The sequence below is a fragment of the Muntiacus reevesi genome, chromosome 9 (assembly GCF_963930625.1).
Source record: "Muntiacus reevesi chromosome 9, mMunRee1.1, whole genome shotgun sequence".
Classification (NCBI taxonomy): domain Eukaryota; kingdom Metazoa; phylum Chordata; class Mammalia; order Artiodactyla; family Cervidae; genus Muntiacus; species Muntiacus reevesi.
This window is the reverse complement of record NC_089257.1, coordinates 47,551,181-47,575,258: the sequence shown is the minus strand read 5'-3', so window position 1 is coordinate 47,575,258 and position 24,078 is coordinate 47,551,181. Positions and strand designations below refer to the sequence as shown.

Sequence of the window (24,078 nt, the reverse complement as noted above, 5' to 3'; positions counted from 1 at the left end):
CATGAAATTTATCATACAAGTCAAAAGTTCTCAACCAGAATTAATGAGAAAAACTATGCAGAGTATTTGTACCCTCATATGCTAGAGATTTTCCTTTTAGGAGAGATCTGCCAAGAACATGTTGTATGTATAGATAGAGATGTACTGTTTTTTGACACAGCTCCCCCAGAGAGTCTAATATGCCTCTTAATAGGTGATCACTGTTGTAGTTCAAGTGTGATTTGATTCTACAGTAAATTGTCTAACATGAGAATATGCTAGTCTCATCCTCTTAGACTCTATCTGCTGGCATTTTCAGATGTTTGTCGGATTTTTCACCATCCTTATTTCAATTAGAGTGCTTAAGAAACTTTCATACAGCATTCACATTGCTAGGTGACAAGATTCTTAAAACCTATTTAGAGAGCAGCCGATTACTTTAGCATAAATACAATAAATTTTAAATAAACCAAAAATAAATTATGGAGGAACTAGTAAATGCCCCCAAATAATAAATGAGAGGCTTTCTGGTTTAGAAGGAATTCCATTTTTTCTTACAATGACTGAAATAACCTTACTCAAAAGCCTACACTCACTAAACTTAGGCTGCATAGTGGGGGATGCAAAATTTTGAAACTGGTCTCCACCTGTCTGGTATATGAGTTAAACTTTAAAAAAGGAAACAGAAGAAGGAGCAGAAGGAGAAGAAGAAAGGTAGGAGAACCCTGTCTCAATAAAATGGGATGTGACTATGGGAGAAATCACTAACCAAGTTAGGGAAATTATGTAGACTTCTGTGGGGAGCATTCCAAAGTTTTTCCTTTTTTTGGGTGAGGAGGAGTTAGGGTTAGTAGGAAAGTGCCATTAATGATTCACTAGAAATGGTAGACTTTTAGCTGACAAAAAAGGAAGGGCATTGCAGATGAGAGAAAATAATTTGTGGGAAGTAGAAGCTATGAAGGATGTATGATGTTTGGGAAATGAGGAATGTTCCCAATATATGAGAGATTGGTGTTACTGAACTTGGGTCTCCTACTCTGCCAGCAGTAAAGCCAACCTACTGACACCAGGTGAAGAAAAGTATGGTGTTGATTGCAAAGTGCCCAGTGTGGGGTCAAAGAATAAGAATGGGCAGCTCATGCTCAAAAGATCTGAACTCTCTGAGAGTTTTCCGGGAAGGCTCTTTGAAGACAAGGCAAGGGAGAGGATCACACAGTGTGTGATCAGCTTGTGTACAACCTTCTGATTGGAGGTGGTGAGGTAATTAGGTGATGTTTAATCAGCCTTCTGATTCCAACCTACCTGTGTCTATGTGCTGCTTCTTAGTATGCAGTTAACTTCTTCCCTCTGGTGAGAGCTTTAGTATTTGCAAAACAACTCAAGGATGAAGTTCAGAATAATATCTGTAGCTCCTGAGGAGGAACTAAAAGTCCTTGACTCTGTCTTATGGCTAAACTGTTATTATTTTGTCCTCCTTAACTCTTTTGTTTCTACATTTTCTTACTTGTCTGATTAAATTCGCTCTTTGAAAAACAGCACTTATCTCTTAGGATAGCCATGAGGATATATGAGATGGTATAACTGAAGCATGCAATGAGTTTTAGAAGCTATTAGAATTACCTAGTGTATAAGCAAAGGCTAGCTAAAGCATGCTGAAAATGAAGCATGCTGAAAATGTACCTTGATTGTAAATTTGATATAGAAAAAGTGGTAGGATGTGAAGAACAGGTCTAGAAGAGGCAGTGGCAAAAATCCAAATACATGACAGAGTAGAATGCAGGAGACAGTTTAGTTAGAATTCTGAAATCTGGAAAATGTGGGTGACAAGAGAGGATGAGAAATCAAGTCATTCAAGCTAGACCCTGAAAACTGAGTAAAAGTCTAATAGAGTAAGAGGAGGGGCTACAGAGGAGACAGAAGAAACACCACTTGCAAAGGCACAGCTGCATGAAGGATCACCATGTGTTTGGAGAAAGAGAGGGTTATTGTCTGTGGTGGAAACAGAGCCAGAAGCAATGTCTAGGGATCTGTTTGTGATGAGCATCAAATATCCTGTTGGGGTGCTTAAATTTCCTCCCACAAATAGTGTGTAGCTACTCACTGTTTTTGACATAATCAGTGACTTAGTATATCCTGTATTCAGAAATTAAACATCTGGTATAACAAGGATTTTTTTTATTGTATCATAAACATTTAGGATATTGTATTATGAGACTCTGGATCATATTCAATCCTTTTTAGGAGGAAGTCCCCCTGTTGAGGTGTCGCTGCAACTACTAGGGGTGTGTGTGTGTGTGTTTGGCTTCCTGCTGAGCACTACTGACACAGCTCTGGCAAAAATGGAGTGCTGACTTCCCCTGCCTCCTTGCATATAAGTGAGGTGAAGGCTCAGCTCCTCCCACTGCCCTGCTGTCTTTTCCCCAGTAGTGATCTGATGCTGACTATCTAAGTAAGGCCAGCACCTTGTTGAGCCCTGTTGTCCTCAGCGAAGTGGAGAGCTGGTTCACACTGCTTTGAAGTTGCAGCAGGATAGACGCTCATCCCCTCACTGGGCTCCCACTTACAAGTAGGATTGGATATAGGTGAGCAGAGGACCATTAGCCCCACCGCACACTCCCTCCGTAAGTCTCATTGCAGCCAAATGACACGGGAGGCTCATTTCTCCCCTCTGCCCCACTGACCATGCCCTGGCAAGGGAATCAGACAGTGGGTAGGATAAAGGCGAGTTCCCTTCTTGGCCCCACCAACACTGAGGGTAGGGAGGCAGGTATGGTTTTTCCATCAGTGTTTATCTAGAGTGGGCATGTATTACCAGAAAGTTTTCTGTTCTCTTAAGGCCACTCTTCTCCTTGTTCTCTGACTAAAAGGAATAGGATTTTCTTGGAGATTTTTTTTGTCTGTGTCTCTTGGCAGTTTGGGGAGGCAGCACCCTCTCAGAACCCTCTCAGCACCCTCCCGTATACAGAAGCAATACGGGAAACACGGGGACTCAAACCGTGTTGTTCCTCAAGTTCCTCAAGTCTCAAAGTCCTAGAGTCTTCCTTCTTCTTTGTCCTTTTTAGAGTCTCCCTATGCTTGTTTGTTGAGTTGCATCCAGGAAATTTTTAGCAATAAGAGGGAGGACCTAAGGGGAATAGAGCTTCATCTTCAACGGAACCAAAAGTCTATGCCTTCAGACATTTATCAATATTTATCCACCTTCTGGGACTTTCCTAACAGTCCAGTGGTTAAGACTCCATGCTTCCAGTGCAGGGAGCATGTGTTCAATCCCTGGGCAGGGGACTAAGGTCCCACATGCTGCATGGTGCAGCCATATATACCTTCTTATTTTGTGTCAGAAATTTGGTCTAATACAAGTTAGCTTAACATATCCAGCTACAGAAGTTTGCACACTTACTTTGAAGAGAGAGTTGGCTGGAATGAAATGTGTCAGAGCCAAATGAGAGTCCTCTAATGGTGAAATATTCTCAAAGAACCCCTCATTCTGCCCCTCCAGAGAGAGTATATACTTTAAGAGAAATCAGATTAATAAGAGGATATTCATGACCTTGAGCTTTTGCTTAATCTTTATATGCATCAGTAACATCGTCTGTAAAATACACACTGGGGAAAAAAGTTTGCTATTCTGAGGATTAATTGGGTCAGTGCTTGTAAATCACTGGGAGCAGTAACTGGAAGGTAGTAAATAGTCTCATACTATTAGTTCCTTTGCTAATACTCTTGCCACTGCTACTATTGCTAACATTTGACTTCTACATTTTCTAATGCTCCTACCATAGGAAGACATTATTCAGCAGAGGTTGGCTACAAAAATTTCACTAAACTAGCCTGGAATTCTAGTTGCCAAAATGAGTTAAACATTGTCAAGGCAGTGACAGGATTGTGGTGAGCAAGGCGTTGTGTAAAAACCTGTCAGAGTTTTACAGACCACCAGCCCAGGTGGGATGCATGAGTCAAGTGCTCGGGCCTGGTGGGCTGGGAAGACCCAGAGGAATCGGGTGGAGAGGGAGGTGGGATGGGGGACCGGGATGGGGAATACGTGTAACTCTATGGCTGATTCATATCAATGTATGACAAAACCCACTGAAAAATAAAAAAAAAAAAAAAAAAAAAAAAAAACCTGTCAGAGTTTTAACAGGATCAGACACCAGCATTCAGTCACTTGAATCAGGCTGACATTCAACAGATTAAAAGGCAACATAGCCAGTGGTTGCAAAAACTTTATTCAACCATCTGTTCATTTTTATTTTTTCATTTGGGATGTTCATTTATGTTTGCTATGTTCCAAGAATAGTGTGGAAATTAGATGCATGGGGAAAGGAGAAAGGCATTGGAATGTCTATGTACAACTTCCAATATTTGGGAGAAAATGTATACTTAATCTATAACTGCAAGTGCACTGAGCATTCTGAAGAAAATATGCAGGTTTCTATGGGGAGATAATAGGTGTACTTATTTGGTCTGAAGTCTCAAGATTTCCAAAAAGGATGAGAAAAACACTTAGGTTGGTACCTATGGTTTAAGTGAGTATTACTCTGATGAGGGGGAAAAATTCATTCAAGTAGAGTTACTGCATATGAGAGGGTTCTGAGGCAGAAAAGAATATGGACTTGCTTAAAGACTTAAAAGACCAATTTATTTATTTCTAGGGTTTGAGTGTTTGAGGAATGAGAGAAGAGTAATAAGAAAGAAAAATAAAATGGGCCACATTCAAGGTTTTTTTTGCCTTTAGTAGATAGATGATAGATAGGTAGACAGATAGATAAAAATGATTTATTTTAAGGAGTTAGCTTACATGATTGTGGGAACTGTCAATTCCAAAATCAACAGGCAGTCCAATAGACTGGAAATTCTGGTAAGAGTCAAAGGCATAGTCTTGAAGCCAAAGGCAAACTGAAAACAGAATCCCTCTTTTCCAAGAGAGCTCAGTTTTTTCCCTCTTAAGGCCTTCAACTGATTAAACAAGGTACATCCACATAATGGAGGATAATCTACTTTACTCAAGTCTACTGATATAAATATTAACCATATATACAAATACCTTCATGGCAACATCTGGACTGGTGTTTGACCAAACAACTGGTCACTCAAATTAACATATAAAATTAGCTATCTCAGGAGTATTATTGTAAAATATATAAATTGATTGCTGGAAATAGAACTGCTGACAGTGAAAGTAAAGAGAAATAGAAAAATCTAGGATTCAGAATATAAAGACTGGACAGTTAAATGTAGGTGTTTGAAGGTGAAAAAAAGAAATTCAGGTTTCTGAATCAATCAATATGTTGATTGAATGATGGTGCTCCTTATTGAGGTATGGAACATTGGAGGGGAGCAAGTTGGAGGTATAAGTATATAATTAGTTTAGTTTCAGATAATTTGTGCTTGAGAGTCAACAAACAAAAATATTTCTCTCTGAAGCATTAAATAGAAGACAGGGAAAGAGAACTAAATATGGTAGTCATCAGTATATACAGATAAATTTCTCAGGGGAAACATAGTCTAATTCACTCAAGCTTTCTTAGTAGGATGTGCATCTGACTATGAACACTCCCTAGGAATTAAAGAGTTTGCCTACTTACTCCCTAGGAATCCAGAAGCCCTGCTTATCTTATACAGAGAAGTCACCTGTTTTGACCTGAAGAATTCACAGTTGGTTTGGACAGGGGCATCTCATCCTATTCTTTAATGGGTCCTCTATAATTAAGCTGGCACCAGAGATCAAGAACACAGACCAGAATTTAAGGGGCCAAAAATCCCACTGCTAGGAGACAAACTTCTTGCAAGAAGAAAATCTCCAGCAGTTTTACTGTCTGGTTCTACTTGGTCATCTCCCCACAGAATGTATTTAGTAATAACTGAAATTATCATGCTTATTTCAGGGTAAGCTGCTGTTGAAGATGGACACAGTCTGAAAGGTTTGAAGGTACAAAACCCCTAACTTACAGCAGAGAATGTCTTTTGAAAAGGTGTGAATACAATCTTGAAAGAATTTTTAGCAGATCAAGTGTTTCTCACATAGGAACAAATATGTTTGTTATGATAACTTCAATTTTGCTTTATTAAAGATAACTTACTATTAGCCTCTGGTTAATAATTTGGTTCCAGAAAATCCACCTTCTACCTTCACCAAGAAGCTCCACATTGGCTAATTACATATGGACCATTATATTTAGAGTACAACTACTCAATTTCTTTTTATTATTATATCTATGGTATTTTATTATATTAATTCCTACAAAACAACAGACTTCACTAAGAAAATATTTTTCTGGCAAGCTCTCTCTTCAGAGCCCCCTTAATCTCATTGTTCCTGAGGCTGTAGATGAGGGGATTCAACATGGGTATCACCACCATGTAGAATACAGACACAACCTTGTTCTGGTCAGTTGAGTAGCTGGACTTGGGCATCACATAAATGAATGTGATGGTCCCATAGGACAGAGTGACTGCTGTGAGGTGGGACGTGCAGGTGGAGAAGGCCTTGTGGCGCCCCTCGGTGGAGTGCATCCTGAGGATGGTGATGAGGATGTAGATGTAGGATACAGCTATGACAGTCACTGTGACCACAATGATGGAGCCAGATGTAAATGAGGGGACAACTGCAGGGATACTGATGTCAGAACAGGAGAGTTCAACCAAAGGAGCAAAATCACAGTAAAAATGATTGACTCGATGTGGTCCACAGAAGTGTAAAAGATGGAAGGAAATAATAAAGGAGGAGGCATTGAAAAAACCACCTATGTAAGCCACTATGAGTAACTGGACACAGACTTGTGTGGACATTTTGGTGGAATAAAGCAGTGGATCGCAGATTGCTATGAAGCGATCATATGCCATGGCAGCCAGAAGGATGCATTCAACTGACCCGAAGAAAACAGCTGAACCAAGTTGGATGGCACAGCCAGGGTAGGAGATAGTATTTGTCTCCACCAGGAAGTTAACAAGCATATTGGGTGTAACAGAGGATGAATAGCCCACGTCAACAATGGCTAAGTGGCTCAGGAGAAAATACATAGGATGATGGAGCTGAGATGAGATTCTGATAAGAATATTTGTGCCGAGATTCCCACATATGGTCATCAGGTAGATAACGAGGATGATCGTGAAGAGGATGATTCGAAGGACTGGATCATTTGTTAAGCCCAGTAAAATGAACCCTGTCATTGCAGTATCATTCCTCTGCCACAGGGAATCCATAAGATAAGGTAGCTGCTATCAAAATGAACCTATGATGAAACACTGCATTAAGAAATTGTAAATTCAATGGTTCTATTTTCATGAATACATATAGAAGTTATTATAAGCACATGAATTATTCAAGCTAAGCTTGGATTTTTTAACTTTAGATTCTACATTTTTTACATGTGTGTCTTCTATATTTAAAAAATTGCTTTTAGCAAAAACACTAAAAAAAAAAAAAACCTGCTTCAAATAATGTAGATTCTTTCCCTCTATATTATATATTGATAAAAATGTACTTAAAGAGACTTTAAAGCCAAGGATTTAAAAAATTAAAATTTATGAGAAGAGCTAAAAGGAATGATCAGTATTACAAAGATTAAAATGTATAAATATGGGATTATGTTAAGGGGACTCAATAGCTAATATTTACAAAATGCTTAATCAATGATGGCCACAATATTAAGAGTTTTCTATATTAAGTTCTATTTTTAGTTTCCATGAAATAATATTAAGTACTTTTATTTTTAGAAGAAGAAACTGACTTTGATAATGTTAAGAAACTTACCTAAGTATATACAGCAAGTGGTAGAATCAAGATGTGGAGCTTAGGTAGTTTGAAACTAGTACATTCCTTTAGAAACTACACTCTAAATGAAATTAAACAACACTTAAGATGAAGTCATATCTCTTGGATAAGGATGGATAACAAATTACCTTTCCACTTTCTGACAGCTAATGTATAAACAAGGTACCTAGTCAGTCACTATATTTACATTTTCTTTCAATAAAACAAGACCATGTTTTTGAAAGGAGAAATACAATAGAAGTAATAGAAATTTCAAATTGAAGTCATGGATGAGATCTTTGTTGTGCTCAGTCACTCAGCCATGTCCAACTCTTTGCAGTCCCGTAGACTGTAGCCCACCAGGCTCCTTTGCCCATGGAGTACTGTGAAACAAAATGATGTTAGTTTCAACATGATATACAGCCAAATACAATTACAGCCTGAAAAGAAGTTTACCCAGCTTCATCGTGAGTGGCCAGGTTGAAAATCATCTCCAGATTTTCTGGATTCATATTGTTGATATTGTCCAAAATCTCTGGTTGCCTGTTAGTTAAAGTCTACAGAGCAATAAACAAAGGAAATCTTTCCACAAGATAGTTACAAACAGTAAATCTGCAAAGCATCTCAAAGCTAGTGAATCTATTAGTTTAATGACTGAATGCCAAGTGTAGATAGTGTCAAAAGACCATGTGAGCTTCTGATCTTATGGGTGGAAAGTGATGAATCCTAGTACCTTGAATTATACCTGTTTATATGCACTAGGCTGTAGAAACTTTGGTTAATTCAGCTAATGTTAATTGCTAGCTGACTGCTGGATTACCTCTGCCCAAGCTTGTGAGTACAGATACAACTTTAGGGTAAAATATTCTCAAACGGTAAATGAAACTCAGTACAACAGATTAATTCACAAAGCAAAGCCTTACCTCTTGAAATAAGAATTTATTCATTTATAGCAATAAATTCAGGGTCATTATTATATAGCAGCCATCCTATCTTTTATTATTGCTTGTCTTTAGGGATAAGTCTCTGAAGATTTCAGAGATTCAAATGTGTATTCAAAAGCACCAGAGGTCATTATTACATTCTCAAGTGAGTATGAAACAATTTATTTCAAACAAAAACAAGTAATCCTTAAGGTTTCTGTCAATTCTGAGCTAATCATTTCTTTTTATCAGATTTTTGTGCACTTTCAACTGGTAGTTATTGAAAGTACAAATAATGAATTATCTTAAATATTGATTATAAGTTTACTTTGCTGTTTAAGATCAAGTAATACTAAACATCAAATATTAAGTAGTAACCTTAGCCTGGGGCAAGTACTCAGGAAGGTCAGTCTTATGAGTAGGGTGTAGGTGAAGCAGACATTGATCCAACAGAGGATGTACAGAGAACAAAATAACAGCTATCTTCAGTACCCTGACCATACATGGAGTGAGGTGGTATCTCATTATGGTTTTACTTTGCATTTTCCTGATGATTAATGATATTAAGCACCTTTTCATAATGCTGTTGGCTATTTGTATATCTTCTGTGGAGAAATGCCTATTCATTCCTTTAATGACATTTTAATCAAGTTATTTAATTTTATTTTTCTACTGATTTATGTGCTTAGTTGCTCAGTCATGTCTGACTTTTTGTGACCCCATGGACTATAGCCTGCCAAGTTCCTCTGTCCATGAGGATTCTCCAGGCAGGAATACTGTAGTGGGTTGCCATGCCCTTCTCCAGGGATTCTTCCCAATCCAGGGATCAAACCCAGGTCTCCCACATTACAGGCAGATTCCTTACCAACTGAGCCATCAGGGAAGTCCACCGATTTATGATTTCCTTATATGTTTGGTCCATTATCAGATATATGGTTAGCAAGTATTTCTCCCACTCTATAGGTTGCCTTTTCATTTTATTGATTGATAATGTGATACACTATATTAATAGAATGCAGGATAAAAATGGTATCATCTCAATAGATGCAGAAAAAGCATTCAACGAAATGCAACATCCTTTCATGATCTAAAACTCTCAACAAATTATGTATGGAGGCAATATACCTCAACATAATAAAAGGTTACACGTGACAAGCCCACAGCTAAAATCATACTCACCGGTGAAAAACTGAGTTTTTCCTCTAACATTGGAAAAAAGTCAAGGATGCCTATTCATACCAATCCCATTCAACTTATAATCCTTTAAATTTTATCAAGAGAAATTAGACAAAATTTAAAGCATAAATTTTAAAAGGCATCCAAATTGAAAAAGAAAATGTAAAATTGTCTCTATTTTCAGGTGGCGTGACCTTATATGTGGAAAATACTAGAGACTCCACAAAAAATTTGTTAGAATTAATAAGTTAATTTAGTAAAGTTTCAGGATATAAAATCAACATGCAAAAATCAGCTGTCTTCCATGCCTCATAGACACTAGTGGTCTTGTCTTCGCTTGTCCTTCCTTCCACGTGAAAGTGGTCCTTCCCTTTAGCCACCAGCTGTCAAGTACTAATTAGTTACATAGAGACATCAGGAGAGCTTGGCTGAGATTGGCGGCTGGTTTCTGATGACTCTGTGACAGTTTTGTCAAGTTTATTGTTCCATTTTGGAGAGAGAACCAATAAATACCACCAAATATGAAAAAAAAATCAGTTGCCTTTGTATATACTGGGGAAAAAAAGCAACCTGTGAAGCCTTACAAAACAACAGGGCATACTGTATGATTCCATTTGTATGAAATTCTAGAACCTGCAAAACTAAGCCTGGGTGAAAAAAAATCATCAGAATAATGAATACCTCTATATGGGGAATCTCCGACTAACTGAGAGGGTTATGGGGAAATTTCCTGGGCTGATGTAGTGTTCTATATGATGAGAGGTGTTTGAGTTACACAGCTTAATGTATTCACCAATATATATTGATTATATACTTAAGATTAGTATATTTCACTTTATGTAAACTTCTGTAAAATTGCATAAAGCATAACTTGTAAAAAGTATTGAACTCTAGTTATTGATATGAGTAAAACAGTACTTATGAGGAAATGTACTGATACCTGTAATTTCCTTTGACATGTGTTATAAAATCAGATGAACTAATAGATGGATAAAGTACAAGAAGATGAGACAAACCAAAGATAATAAAATATTAATGGATGGCATAATGTGTTTTCCACAATAAAGATAGCAGTAATTCCAGTTTGAGATACTCTTCCAGAACTTTGTCACTGTCCCATCAAGAGTTGGAATCTATTTAAATGTCCTAAAACTACATAGTACCTCAAAGATGTCTGAATGAAAAGAATGCAGTGCAAGTGCAATAGAGAATAAAAGGTGGTATGGTGTCTACTTGGCTCTCATGAAATGCTCACCTACAGAATCCATCACCATGCACATGCAGAAAGGCTGAATCCACATTTAAGGTCTCAGACAACAGCCACCATAAGCAGCCAGATCTGATAATGATCAAGATAGCCAATGTTTCTATTATCCCTGTTGAGCCATGTCTGCATGAATTTAGTTAAGTCCACTAAGTTTTGTGGTGTGCTTATTACCGAGTTCAAGCTCGCTATGCTCACTGCATGACAGGCCAATAAATCTGTATGACATGTCAATAAAGAGACAAGGTGTTGAGGCAAAGAATATGACTTTATTTGGTAAGCTGACTGACCAAGAAGATGGCAGACTAATGTCTCAAAATAGCCATCTTGTTGGGGAGTGGTCTAGATGCCAGGTTTTTCTCAAAATAACCATCTTGTAGGGGGTCTAGAGCCAGAGAGAGTAGGAAGGGTTGAGAAAGTAAAGTAAAAAGGCCATTATCTTGCAAATATCTCCTGGAATGGCCAACCTTCGGGAGGGGATGTATTAATCTCTTTATTCTTTTAATCTAGTCAAAGCTATGATTTTCCAGTAGTCATGTATGGATGTGAGAGTTGGACTGTAAAGAAAGCTGAGTGCTGAAGAATTGATGCTTTTGAACTGTGGTGCTGGAGAGGACTCTTGAGAGTCCCTTGGACTGCAAGGAGATCCAACCAGTCCATCCTAAAGGAAATCAGTCCTGAATATTCATTGGAAGGACTGATGCTGAAGCTGAAGCTCCAATACTTTGGCCACCTGATGTGAAGAACTGACTCATTTGAAAAGACCCTGATGCTAGGAAAGATTGAAGGTGGAAGGAGAAGGGGACAACAGAGGATGAGATGGTTGGATGGCATCACCGACTCGATGGATATGAGTTTGAGCAAGCTCCAGGAGTTAGTGAAGGACAGGGAGGCCTGTTGTGTTGCAGTCCATGGGGTCGCAGGGTCAGACACTACTAAGTGACTGAACTGAACTGAACTGATTCTTATAGCCATTCACAGGTGGGCAGGGTCAGATTATCTCCCTGTGAGCCCAACAAAAGCACTTTTAGTTTAACAATCACGCAAAGAGGATCTTGCTGTGATTTATGTTAAACAGTGTACTGTCAATGTTTTTCTCTAATGCTCAGCCATTTAAAAAAAAGGAACAAATTTGAGTCATTTCTAGTGAAGTGGATGAACCTACAACCTGTTCTATAGAGTGAAGTAAGTCAGAAAGAGAAAAACAAGTATTCCATATTAACACATGTATATGGAATCTACAAAAATAGAACTGATGAGCCTATTTGCTGGGAAGGAATGGAGAGGCAACTATAGAGAACAGTCTTATGGACCCAGTGGGGGAAGGAGAGAGTGGGAAGAATGGAAAAAGTAGCATAAACATATATATACTACATGTGTAAAATAGATAGCTGGTGATATGCTACTGTATAACACAGGGAGTCCAGTCAGGCGCTCTATGATGACTTAGAGGAGTGGAGTAGCAGGAGGGGAAAGAGGCTCAAGAGGGAGATAATTATGGCTAATTTGCAGTGTTGTATGGCAGAAACCATCACAACACGTTAAAGAAATTTTCCTCCAATTAAAAATTTTTTTAATTATAATTAAAAATCAATCAGGTAGAAGTGCAGGATTCCCTGAAGCAGACCATTATGTATGATTATAGTAACAAAAACAGCAAAAAACAAAGGTTAAAGTCAGTGAAATAGATCCATCATGGGGTCAGAATTGGCTCTTCCCTGCAACATTTTCTTATACAACAATAGATACTACAAACTCTCTAGGTAGTGCATATACAGATACTAACGGTATAATTGTTTCAGAATGACTTTATGTCTTCAAAATTTCATGAAGTACTGGAAAAAATTTTGAGCGGCGCTGCAGTAAATGGAGATTTCAATTACAATGGATTTTCCTCTTCAGCAAGGCCTTCTATAGAATATTTACTTCATGAGAATGCTATCATCAGAATCATTCTATGTGTTCTTTTTCTTTTCCATCTTTCTTCTGACTGATTCCCTAGGCAATACCCTGTATGACTGGCCTCTCCCTAGCCTTGTATATAGGACAGAATACCTGTGGGACTTGGTATTAAGTAGGACTTTTTAAAAAAATATACAATCATCCACATTCCAAAATATATTTGAAGAAGTTGAATTTCAATTACTTGATTTTTTTCAAACAAATAAGAACAAACTTTATTGAATAATCGAGATGCTACCTCACAATAAAAACAATGTTTTGTGAATGTCACAATGAGTTCTGGGTCCACAGAGAACAATCTTCCTGGTATTTAATGGAAAGGAAGAAACTCCCAAGTAGTGTCAAGGGGCAATGGTCTCAGGTGACCATAGAATTCTTATTAGAATGTGCGTGAAACTTAGCTCCAGCCATGAGGAATAGAGAAGACTCCACAGTATTATTATAAGACACTTTGTAATTTCAGGTATAGAGTTAATGCATCACAGACATTCAAAGGGCAAAGTGGCCTAAAAATTTACCCCAAATGACTTTAGAAAAAAAACTGTAGACAAATGTGAATGAGCCGTGACTTCCTCATTCAACTTAATGTTTTCTTCTTTTTTAACAGATTGGCAGTGATTCCTCTTTGGCATTAAGGTAGGATTTGATTTTATATTTTTATTTTCCATAAACATTGTGCTCAATCCACTAATAATAAATAAGTAGATGTATATGTTAATAGAAGATACTGAAAATAATAAGAGTCAAATTGGACTGGAGATAAATACTGTTGTTCTGCTATTCCACATGGACAACAGCAAGGAGAGAAAGCTGCAAACTGAGAACAGCTTGCAAACTTCAGACCAAAGTGAAGTGTGTGGAGAAAGATTGACTTCACACAGCTAGCTCAGCAGAGGAGTAGGTACCATGTTACAAGGCTGCGTGTGAACAGGTTGGTATTGCTGACCTGTTTGTGATGTTTTAATAAATGAACTAGCAGGAACTGGGTACTTATCATCTGATCAGTCTATATGCACAACATTGTCACTGTGCAAGGAGGTATGTTTAAGGATATTTACAGAGGAGAGAAATGCTCATCAGGGATTTTGAACTATGCACTTTTGTAAGTAATAGAAGCAGAGGTTGGATTTGATCACAGGCCTTTCTAACTCTCCTCTATCAGCTATCCATTTACAGAAATACACTCCTGTATAATTCTAGATCTAATCTCAAGGCTAATTAAGTGATTTCATTCTAATTGATACAGTTAAACAGGAAAGAGTAAAGAAAAACATGTATAAAATCCCTATGTCATTTCCATTGTTTAATTGTAAATTTTACTGTAAACCATTGGCAGTTGAATTTTTTGTGTTTTCCTCCCCCATCTCCATTTTTCCTTTGACTATTCAGTGTGGCCATTTGGTTTCATAATTAAGTAGTTGTGATTTATGTAACACAACAAGCATTCCTTTGGTGGGTCTAATATATAGGCTCGTTGAAAGAAGGAAATAAATTTTCATCCATCTACAAAAGTCATTTATAACTAGAAAAAGCATAAGCATCATGAAACTTGAATTGTGTAAATTTTGTTAAATTTTCTGTCAAAACTCATATCTATTACTCAGTAAAGCATACTCCTTGATCTTCTCATTTAAAATATTGATATCTTTCCTGAAAATTATAGAAAAACTGACTCAAAGTTGATTTTCATTTTAGTTGAGTTGGAAGAAAGTTAAATGCATTTTTCTAAAGATTTGGTGGTAAATATTTACTGTTTCTCCAGCTTTAAATGCTACCCCATGAACAGAAATTAAGTGGAACTGCCAGAAAATTCCTCTAATTCAGCCTGGAAGGGAATGATGAGTGACATAGTGGTTCCAGTAGCCCCTAGGCTGGCCATGGTTTTGATGTACCTCTTGGGATTTATATTGGTTTACAGGGTCCATTGTCCAGGCTTTTGATATGGTGATGAAACAAGAGAGTCTGAAAGGTGACTTAAGAAAGAACCTTAAAATTTCTGCAAGTCTCACTGCAATCTCAAAGAAATTAGGCTTCCTAAATCTGCTAGATCTCTCTGCAAGGATGGGTAATGGCCAAACTGGGAAATTGGTTTTTCAGGTAAATAAATTGATTATGTCCCCTTAAGTCTATAGAAGTGGTCTAGCCCAAGTAGGATGAATTTATCACAAAATGCTGGGCCAGAAAAGAACTCCCTCAAATTCTGTCCCTTGGAGAGTGACTGGAAGTAATGGGAATATTGTCATATTGACATGTTTTCAATCACTAGCTCCCTGGAGTGTTATGAGAAAAATAGGTTTTATGAGTATAAATGGGAAAAGGAAGTAACGGAGTCACAGTGGTAGTTTCTGAAACCCTAGACATGCCAACTTTTTTCTAGTTTTTTTTTTTCTCTCTCTTCTTGGAAAGACCTAACAGAAACTTGGGATGGATGTGAGTGAGGTCACATAACTTTCAAGAAGGCTCCTTTAGTGATTCTGATACGCTCCCTACTATAGGAGCATGCGTGTGTGTGTGCTAAGTTGCTTCAGTTGTGTCAGACCCTTTGCGACCCAGTGGACTGTAGCCCACCAGGCTCCTCTGTCCATGGGATTCTCCAGGCAAGAAAACTGGAGTGGGTTGCCATGCCCTCCTCCAGGGGATCTTCCCGACCCAGGAATCAAACCTGCTACTCTATGTCTCCTGCATTGGCAGGTGGGTTCTTTACCACTAATGCCACCAGGAGCAGTTATGGCAACTGTGTCTTATTTGATGCCACAGAAAGTGAAGTATATTGTCCAGGTCAGAAAGCAATAATCCTTTTTGCTTTGTTCCGAGCAAACCATTCCTAGAATTTAGAGGGACTTGGGGGGATGGGGCCAAGGTAGAATATGAAATACACTTTATTCATTAAAGAGGCATGTATTAAATAGTTTTGTATGCACTTTTATTTGCTGAGTCTTGCATTTATTTATTTTAACTAATTTCATTTCTAGTTCCCTATTATTGTGCTTGTCTTTTTAAAAATTAAACTATAGCTTATTTACAATATTGAGTTAGTTTCAGGTGTACAGCTTCAGATTCTTTCCCATTATGGGTCACTGCAAGATATTGAATATAATTCTCTGTGCTATACAGTAGGTCTTTGTGTTTATCTATTTTTATGTATAATAGTGCATATCTGTTAATCCCAAACTCCTAATTTATTCCTCCCACTTTGGTTACCATAAATTTGTTTTCTGTGTCTATATCTGTGAGTCTATTTCTTTTTTGTAAATAGTTCATCTGTATCTTTTAAAAAATTCTACCTGTAAGTGGTATCATATGATATTCATCTCTTTTTGGACATGCTTTATTTATGGCTGCACTGGTCTTTGTTGCTGTACACAGGATTTCTCTAGTTGTGGAGAGTGGAGCTACTCTCTAGTTGCGGTTTCTCAATGCAGTGGCTTCTCTTGTAGAGCCCAGGGCTCCGTAGTTGTGATTGTTGGCTCCAGGGTGCGTGGCTTCAGGAGCTGTGACACAGGGGCTCATGAGTTGTGGTTCACAGGCCCTAGAGTGTGCAGGCTTAAGTAGTCATGGTACATGGGCTCAGCAGTTGCAGTGCACAAGCTCTAGCGCACAGGCTTGGTAGTTGTGGCACATGGCTTAGTTGTTCAGAGACACATGGAATCTTCCCTGCCCAGGGATCAAACCCGTGCTTCCTGTATTAGCAGGCGATTCTTATTCACTGCATCATCAAGGAAGTCCTTTATCTTTCTCTTTCTCACTTATTTCACTTAGCACATAATATTCTGAAGGTCCATCCACATTGCTGAGAATGACATTACTTCATTCTTTTTTATGACTGAATAGTATTCCATTGTGTGTGTGTGTGTGTGTGTGTGTGTGTACACACATACTACATCTTCTTTATCCATTCATCTGTTAATGGACGTTTAGGTTGCTTCCATATCTTGGCTATTGTAAATGGTGCTACTATGAACACTGGGAGGCATATGTCTTTTCAAATTAGCATTTTTGTCTTTTTGGAGTATATACCTAAGAGTGGAGTTGTTGGGTCATATGGCAGTTCTATTTTTAGTTTTTTGAGAAACTAAAAAATTGTTTTCTATATTGTTTTCCACATGGTTGTACCAATTTACATTTAAGGAGGTGACATGTAAGCTGAGTTTGGAACAAAGACTGTGGTTTAAGAAGCGCAGAGGGAGAACATTGCAATTAGAGAAATAATGTTTATCTGTGTATACAGTAGGAGCCACCAAGGGGCACTCCATGCTTGGGGGACAATGGGATGCTTTTCACATAGAGGAATTTAGTTGCAGAGATGAGATGGACAGGTAAGACTTGAATACCATGCAAAGGCACTGGCATTTGCAGGAACAATTTTTAACCTACTAATTAAGAAGATCTACACCCAAGTAACTCTGTCTGGGTATAAATGCCAACTCCTCCTTTAGCAAACTTTATCATGTTCACAATTAACTCTCTAGACTATAGTTTGCTTATCTCAAGCATGGACACACTACTACTATTTATCCTGTAAGGTATTTAAGAGGCTGTGTGAGAGAGGTGTTCTGGGTACATTAGAAAGTGTTAGTCACTTGAATTACGCCTGACTCTTTGTGACCCCATGGACTATAGCCTGCCTGGAATTCTCCAGGCATACCGGGGTGGGTGTGGGTGTGTTAGTTGCTCAGTCGCTCTTTGCAACCCCATGGACGATAACCCACCAGTCTCCTCTGTCCATGGAATTCTCCAGGCAGGAATACTGGAGTGGGTTGCCATTCCCTTCTCCAGGGGACCTTCCAGACCTAGGGGCTGGACCCAGGTTTCCTGCATTGCAGGCAGTTTCTTTACTGTCTGAGCCACCAGGGAAGCCCCTCTGGATACATTGGCTATCTAGATATTTTTTAAGCAAGTCAAGCTCATTCTCACCATGGGATCCTTGCAATAGCTGTACACAGAATTTTTTCCAGTGTATTTGAAATTATGAATAAATACTGGTTACCTACATCATTGCCTTGTATATTTTTTCCCAATAATTCAGTACTTAAACAATACACAAATTTTGCAGATAATGGTATATTTTCTGTTTTCTTCAAGCTTTGTGGATCCTGCAAAAATACTTTCCAGTGTGTTTCTACCAGTCTGTCTCCAATCTACAACTCCACACCAATGTCTTCTCACTGTTTTTCTTTTATCCCCTAACAACAGTACCTGAAACCAAGCTCCGTATTATTTGGAACATCTGTATGTTACTTTCATGCTGTCATCTCAAACACAGAGTAGATATTTTAACAACTGATGGAGACAACCTGAGGTAGTTGAGTTCTTACAAGAGCTATGCTGCAAAGAAGCCCTGTCCACCAGTATACCAGTTAGCTTTATGCTGGAAGTTTTCCTGAAAGCTCAAGAATTGATCAGAACATCATAAACCAGATGAGCCATCCAGGATTAGAATAGTCTCCATAACCATTTTGCCTCCATGATCGCCTGAATGACAGACAATTATTGAACACCTCTGCTTCAGCTCATAGTTATGTACAGAAAATTAGTATACATTTCAAGCTGGCATTAAGTCTGAAAGTCCACTCATTCTTAAGTCCATTCACTGACATAATTGTCAGCCAAGCAGCCACTGCCTCCTGTGGAGCACCTCTAAGGATAGAATTGTTTTCCAAGAGTGTTTGGAAGCTATTCAAAAGTTTTTCCTTACATCTCTTTAATATTGATTTAGTCAACATTGTTAAGTACTTCTCTATGCCAAGTTACGATTAGACCACACATAGAACATTTTATATCCTTTATTCCTCATACTCTTGTAAGTGAGAAAATAAACATTTTCCATATTTCTCTCATTCCTGAAGATTCTGATTGTAGAAGCTGGAAAGGGGTGAGAAATTAGGGAGCTCCTAGAATGTATATTTGGGGCTACTCTATGGAATTTATATATACTCCCCTATGAGAATCTTTTTTGTCATCATTCTGAGTCCTGATGTAGAATTAAGTCAACTACATTTAACTTCCTTTCCTCAGGCTTTTTTGTTAAGAGTTGTCTTGTCAGTGTCTATGATTAAAGGCATCAGTACTTTCAGCAGACTTATCAGAGTCTTAGCCCCAAGAACCTCTATACCTTTGGAGAAGAGTTGCTACATACACCAAGAGAATGGGCAATCATTCTACAGTGAGCACATTCCTTCTGTGGGGATTTTCCAGTTTCTCAGACCTGCAGGATCTCCTTTTTGTGATGGTTTTCTTCTCCCATGTGACCATCCTAGCTGCAAACACATCCGTAATGGTGGCTGTCAAGCTCAGTCACAACCTTCACACTCCCATGTACTTTTTCCTCTGTGGCCTCTCCTTTTCAGAAACCTGTACCACTGTGGTAGTCATCCCTCGCATGTTGGTGGACTTGCTATCAGACAGTAAGTCCATTTCTATTCCTGAGTGTGCCACACAGATGTTTTTCTTCTTTGGCTTAGGAACCAACAACTGCTTCATCTTGGCCGCCATGTCCTATGACCGTTACACTGCTATTAACAACCCACTGCACTACTCCATCCTTATGACCCCTAAGATCTGCTTTCAGCTGATGATGGCTTCTTGTGTTACTGGGGTTGTAGTATCACTGTGCATTGTCCTCATAGTATTCAGCTTGTCTTTTTGTGACTCTAGCATCATCCAACATTTTTTTTGTGACATTACGCCTGTAGTCTCCCTTGCCTGTGATTACACCATTTTTCAGAAAATGGTTCTTCTTGCCTTCACTGTCTTTGTGTTGGTGGGCAGCTTTATTTTAATTATGATTTCCTATGTCTTCATTGGGTCCATAGTTATGAAGATGCCTTCTGCTAAGGGGAGGTATAAGGCCTTCTCAACTTGCTCCTCCCACCTCACTGTGGTGTGCATACACTATGGATTTGCTGGCTTTGTCTATTTGAGGCCCAAGAACAGTGACTCTTTCCGTGAAGATATGCTGATGGCTGTGACATACACAGTGCTGACACCTCTGCTTAATCCCATTGTTTACAGTCTAAGAAACAAAGAAATGCAAACAGCCTTAAAGAAAGTACTAGACAATATATGTAGGTTTTCCCCTTAGATAGTAAATAAAAGAGCCCTGAACACTTCTAAAATTTTTATAGTGCAAGCGTTGATAAATAAAAGTAGACAAAGTGAAGTTGTTTTTGTTCAGTCGATAAGTTGTGTCTAATTCTTTGTGACTCCATGGACTGTGGCACACCAGGATCCTCTGTCCTCACTGTCTCCCAAAGTTGGTTCAAATTCCTGTCTATTGAGTTGATGATGCTAACCATCTCATCCTCTGCCTCCCTCTTCTCCTTTCACCTTCAATTGGTGTACTTCCAATGCAAATCATCACTTTGTTATACAGAGCAATTAAAATGTGTTCTAATGACTAAAATGCTCTGGTCTTACTCCTTTTCTGCCATAAAACTAGACGTAATTTTAAAATATTTTTAAACAAAATATTTAAAATTTTTATTACATACATATATATACATACATATATATGCACGTGTGTGCATGTGTGCTTAGTCGCTCAGTTGGTCTGATGCTGAAAGGTTGTTGCTGAATGAAAAGACGCCGGGATTCTTGGCCTCCGGAGGAGAAGAATTCAATCCAGGGCCAGAGACGAGGCTTGATTGCTCAGAGCTTTTGTGTAACAAAGTTTTACTAAAGTATAAAGGAGATAGAGAAAACTTCTGACATAGGCATCAGAAGGGGGCAGAAAGAGTAACCCCCTGCTAGTCTTCAGCTGGGTGTTATAAAGTCACTAGCAGTCTGTTAATGAAAGAAAGGAATGTCTTAAAACTCAAAATGGCACCAGGCCCCTCATCCATAAGATGCATTTTGGGATGACCTTGGCACCAGAAGATTCATCCCGGACCATAAAATGATTGACTTGAATCTTGTAGAAGGGCAGAGTACCATACAAATAGTTTGGTTTACATAGATTAGGGAAACAATATCTGAGTATAACATACTGGTTTGTCAAGTAGGTTCTGAGCCATTAGGCGGAAACGACTTGAAGACAGAGTCTGGGGTAAATGCATAGTACAGTAACATAGCGTAAGACAAACATTTCCATAGGAAAAATGCATTGGTTAACTCAAGGTTTGAGAATAGTTAACTTCAGGTGAAACCAGGTGTCATTATGGCAACACAGTATTTTAAGAGAAATCTCCTTTTACATTTGTATAGAGAAGGAAAAAAATATCGCTAGTTTGTTTCCTCCTGCCCCTTAAGAGAGATAAAAATGTCTGACACTTGCAGCCTATTTCCTCCATTTGGAGACCCCTGGGCCTTCCTGCCTGTTACCCTCTCAACTCTTTACAAAACCATGGACTGTAGCCCACCAGGCTCCTCTGTCCATGGGATTCTCTAGGCAAGAATAATGGAGTAGGTAGTCATTCCATTCTCCAAGGTATCTTCCTGGCCCAGGGGTCAAACCCAGATCTTCTGCAATGCAGGTGAAGTCTTTATCATCTGAGCCATCACAGAAGCCCAGATATATGCATATACACAAGCATATAGGTAAGTAGTAAGGGTATCAAAATGTTTTAGAATATTGTATTTTCTTTTTTTATTCAGGTATAGATGATTTGGGAATACTATATTTTTCATAATTTTGGTTCCTTTGGAGAAGGAAGAAAATTATATTAAAAAGGATAAAAGAGAATGAAAGAGGGGGAGAGAGAGAGAGCAAGAGAAAAAGAGAGGAAAGAGAAAGATCAGTAATTTACATAATCAAAAAAGGAGAAAGCACAAGCACAAAAATTTAGTGTTGAAATGAGTGAAAGACCCAATACAGAGAAATTTTAAGACACTTTAATACCCCAAAAGGGAGACGATATATGTATATGTAGGCTGATTCATTACCTGTACAGTAGAAATTAACACAAACTTGTAAAACAACTGTACTTCAATAAAAATGAAAAGTTTGGAGCACAGTCTCTTCACAATGTTGTTAGTTTCCACTGTACAGCAAAGTAAAACAGCTATACACATACAAATATCTCCCTTTCTTTTAGATTTCTTTCCCATTTAGGTCACCACAGAGCACCGAATACAGTAGGTTCTCATTGGTTACCTATTTTCTATGCATCAGTAGTATATATATGTCAGTCCCAATCTCCCAATTCACCCCATCAGCTTTTCCCCCCTGGTAGCCATACATTTGTTCTCTCTGTCTGTCTATTTCTGGTTTGTAGGTAAGATTGCCTATACCATTTTTTTCCCAGATTCTACATATATATGTTAATGTACGATATTTGCTTTTCTTTTTCTGACTTACTTCAACTCTGTATGACAGTCTCTAGGTCTATCCACGTCCTTACCAATGACCCAATTTTGTTCCTTTTTATAACTAATATTCTATTATGTATGTATACCACATCTTCTTTATTTATTCCTCTGTTGTTGGATATTCAGATTGCTTCCATGTCTTGGCTACTGTAAATTGTGCTGTAATGAACATTGGGTGCATGTGTCTTTTTGAATTATGGTTTAATTATTTAATTAATATTAAATTAATATTAAATATAATATTTATATTTAATATTATATTATAAATATATTATATTTATATACCATAAATATATATTTATATATAATATATTATAAATATATTAATATTTAATATTTAAAAGAAATTTAGAATAACTTTTTAAATAAATTAAAAAATAAATTTTAAAATAATAAAAGAAAAAAAGAAAATAAATAGCATCAAAATATGTATATTATTTATAGTGAAACAGATCACCAGCCCAGGTTGGATGCATGAGACAAGTGCTCACGCCTGGTGCACTGGGAAAACCCAGAGGGATCAGGTGGAGGGGGAGGTGGGAGGGAGGATTGGGATGGGGAATACATGTAAATCCATGGCTGATTCATGTCAATGTATGACAAAACCCACTGCAATATTGTAAAGTAATTAGCCTCCAACTAATAAAAATAAATGAAAAAAATTTAAAATAAATAATATAAATATAATATTTATACTTAATATTATAATATTAAATATAATATTAAAATAAAATTAATATTAATTAATAATTTGATTATTAAAAATAATGGTTTTCTCTGGGTATATGCCCAGAGAAAATTAATTTTAAAAAACTAAATACTGAAAGGAAAAAAATAAAGAAAATATTTGTTTAACTTTATTCAAAGAAATAAGGAAACTAAGTGGGAATGAATGAATTTCTGAAAAAATAAAGTGATGAAAGTTACTTCAAAACTAATATGCACTTTTAGTATGTCAAATTCCAGGAATAATACAGATACTTGTCAAAGAGATATTCTTTTCAACCCCAGCAAAGAAGTATGCTAGATGATTTCATAATGGACTTCCACAAGTCCTCAAAAGGTGAATAATTGAAATGCTGAGACAAAGACAAAGATAAATAGCTTTGAATTTACACAAACCACAGAGGTGGAATGTGCTGTAAATAACTGAATCTGAGGCCACTTGTAATAAGGAAGAGGCTGTAGGGAGGGCTAGGCATCTGAGGCCACACCGACTAATAGCACATTCATATGCTGAGTGACATTCCCAATGTTGTAGCTGGACTGAGGGACTGAGGTGGGAGAAAGAATCAAGGGGCTGGTGGCAAAGTCCTTAATAAATAAGAAGAAATTGGGTGGTTAATAAAGGACTCTGAGGAAAAATTGGTATATTGTTTCATTGCTGGATAGTATTGGTGTCAATAAGTGAAACATTATGTCATGAAGATTGCTGGTAAAGGATTTAGCAACGTGGTGAGGGGCTAGGAGAATGTCAACATTGTGTGCAGGTGTTTGTAGAATTGGGAAGTGAGCAACTTCTCTTCAGTAGAGCTGAGAAGTCCCCTCCTTGGATAGCTAGGTTTGGTTTAGATGGAGAGGTAGATCATGTACTTTGTGAGAAGTTGATAGGTGAAACAGAAAGAAAATTTCAGAATCAAAGTTAAACTTATTGGAGAAAGCTTAGCAAGGAAAGAGAATTTTGAAGAGACAAAGCAGAAGTTGTGTATGAGTGAGTA

At 37.8% G+C, this 24,078-nt stretch overlaps 1 protein-coding gene across 1 annotated transcript; it reads right to left on the bottom strand.

The window, feature by feature from the left end:
- Window positions 1–6,234: 6,234 nt before the first annotated feature.
- LOC136174681 (olfactory receptor 5P76-like) lies at window positions 6,235–7,179 on the bottom strand. Its single transcript, XM_065944861.1, has one exon. The coding sequence runs from the start codon at window positions 7,177–7,179 to the stop codon at window positions 6,235–6,237; it is 945 nt and encodes a 314-aa protein (XP_065800933.1).
- Window positions 7,180–24,078: the final 16,899 nt, after the last annotated feature.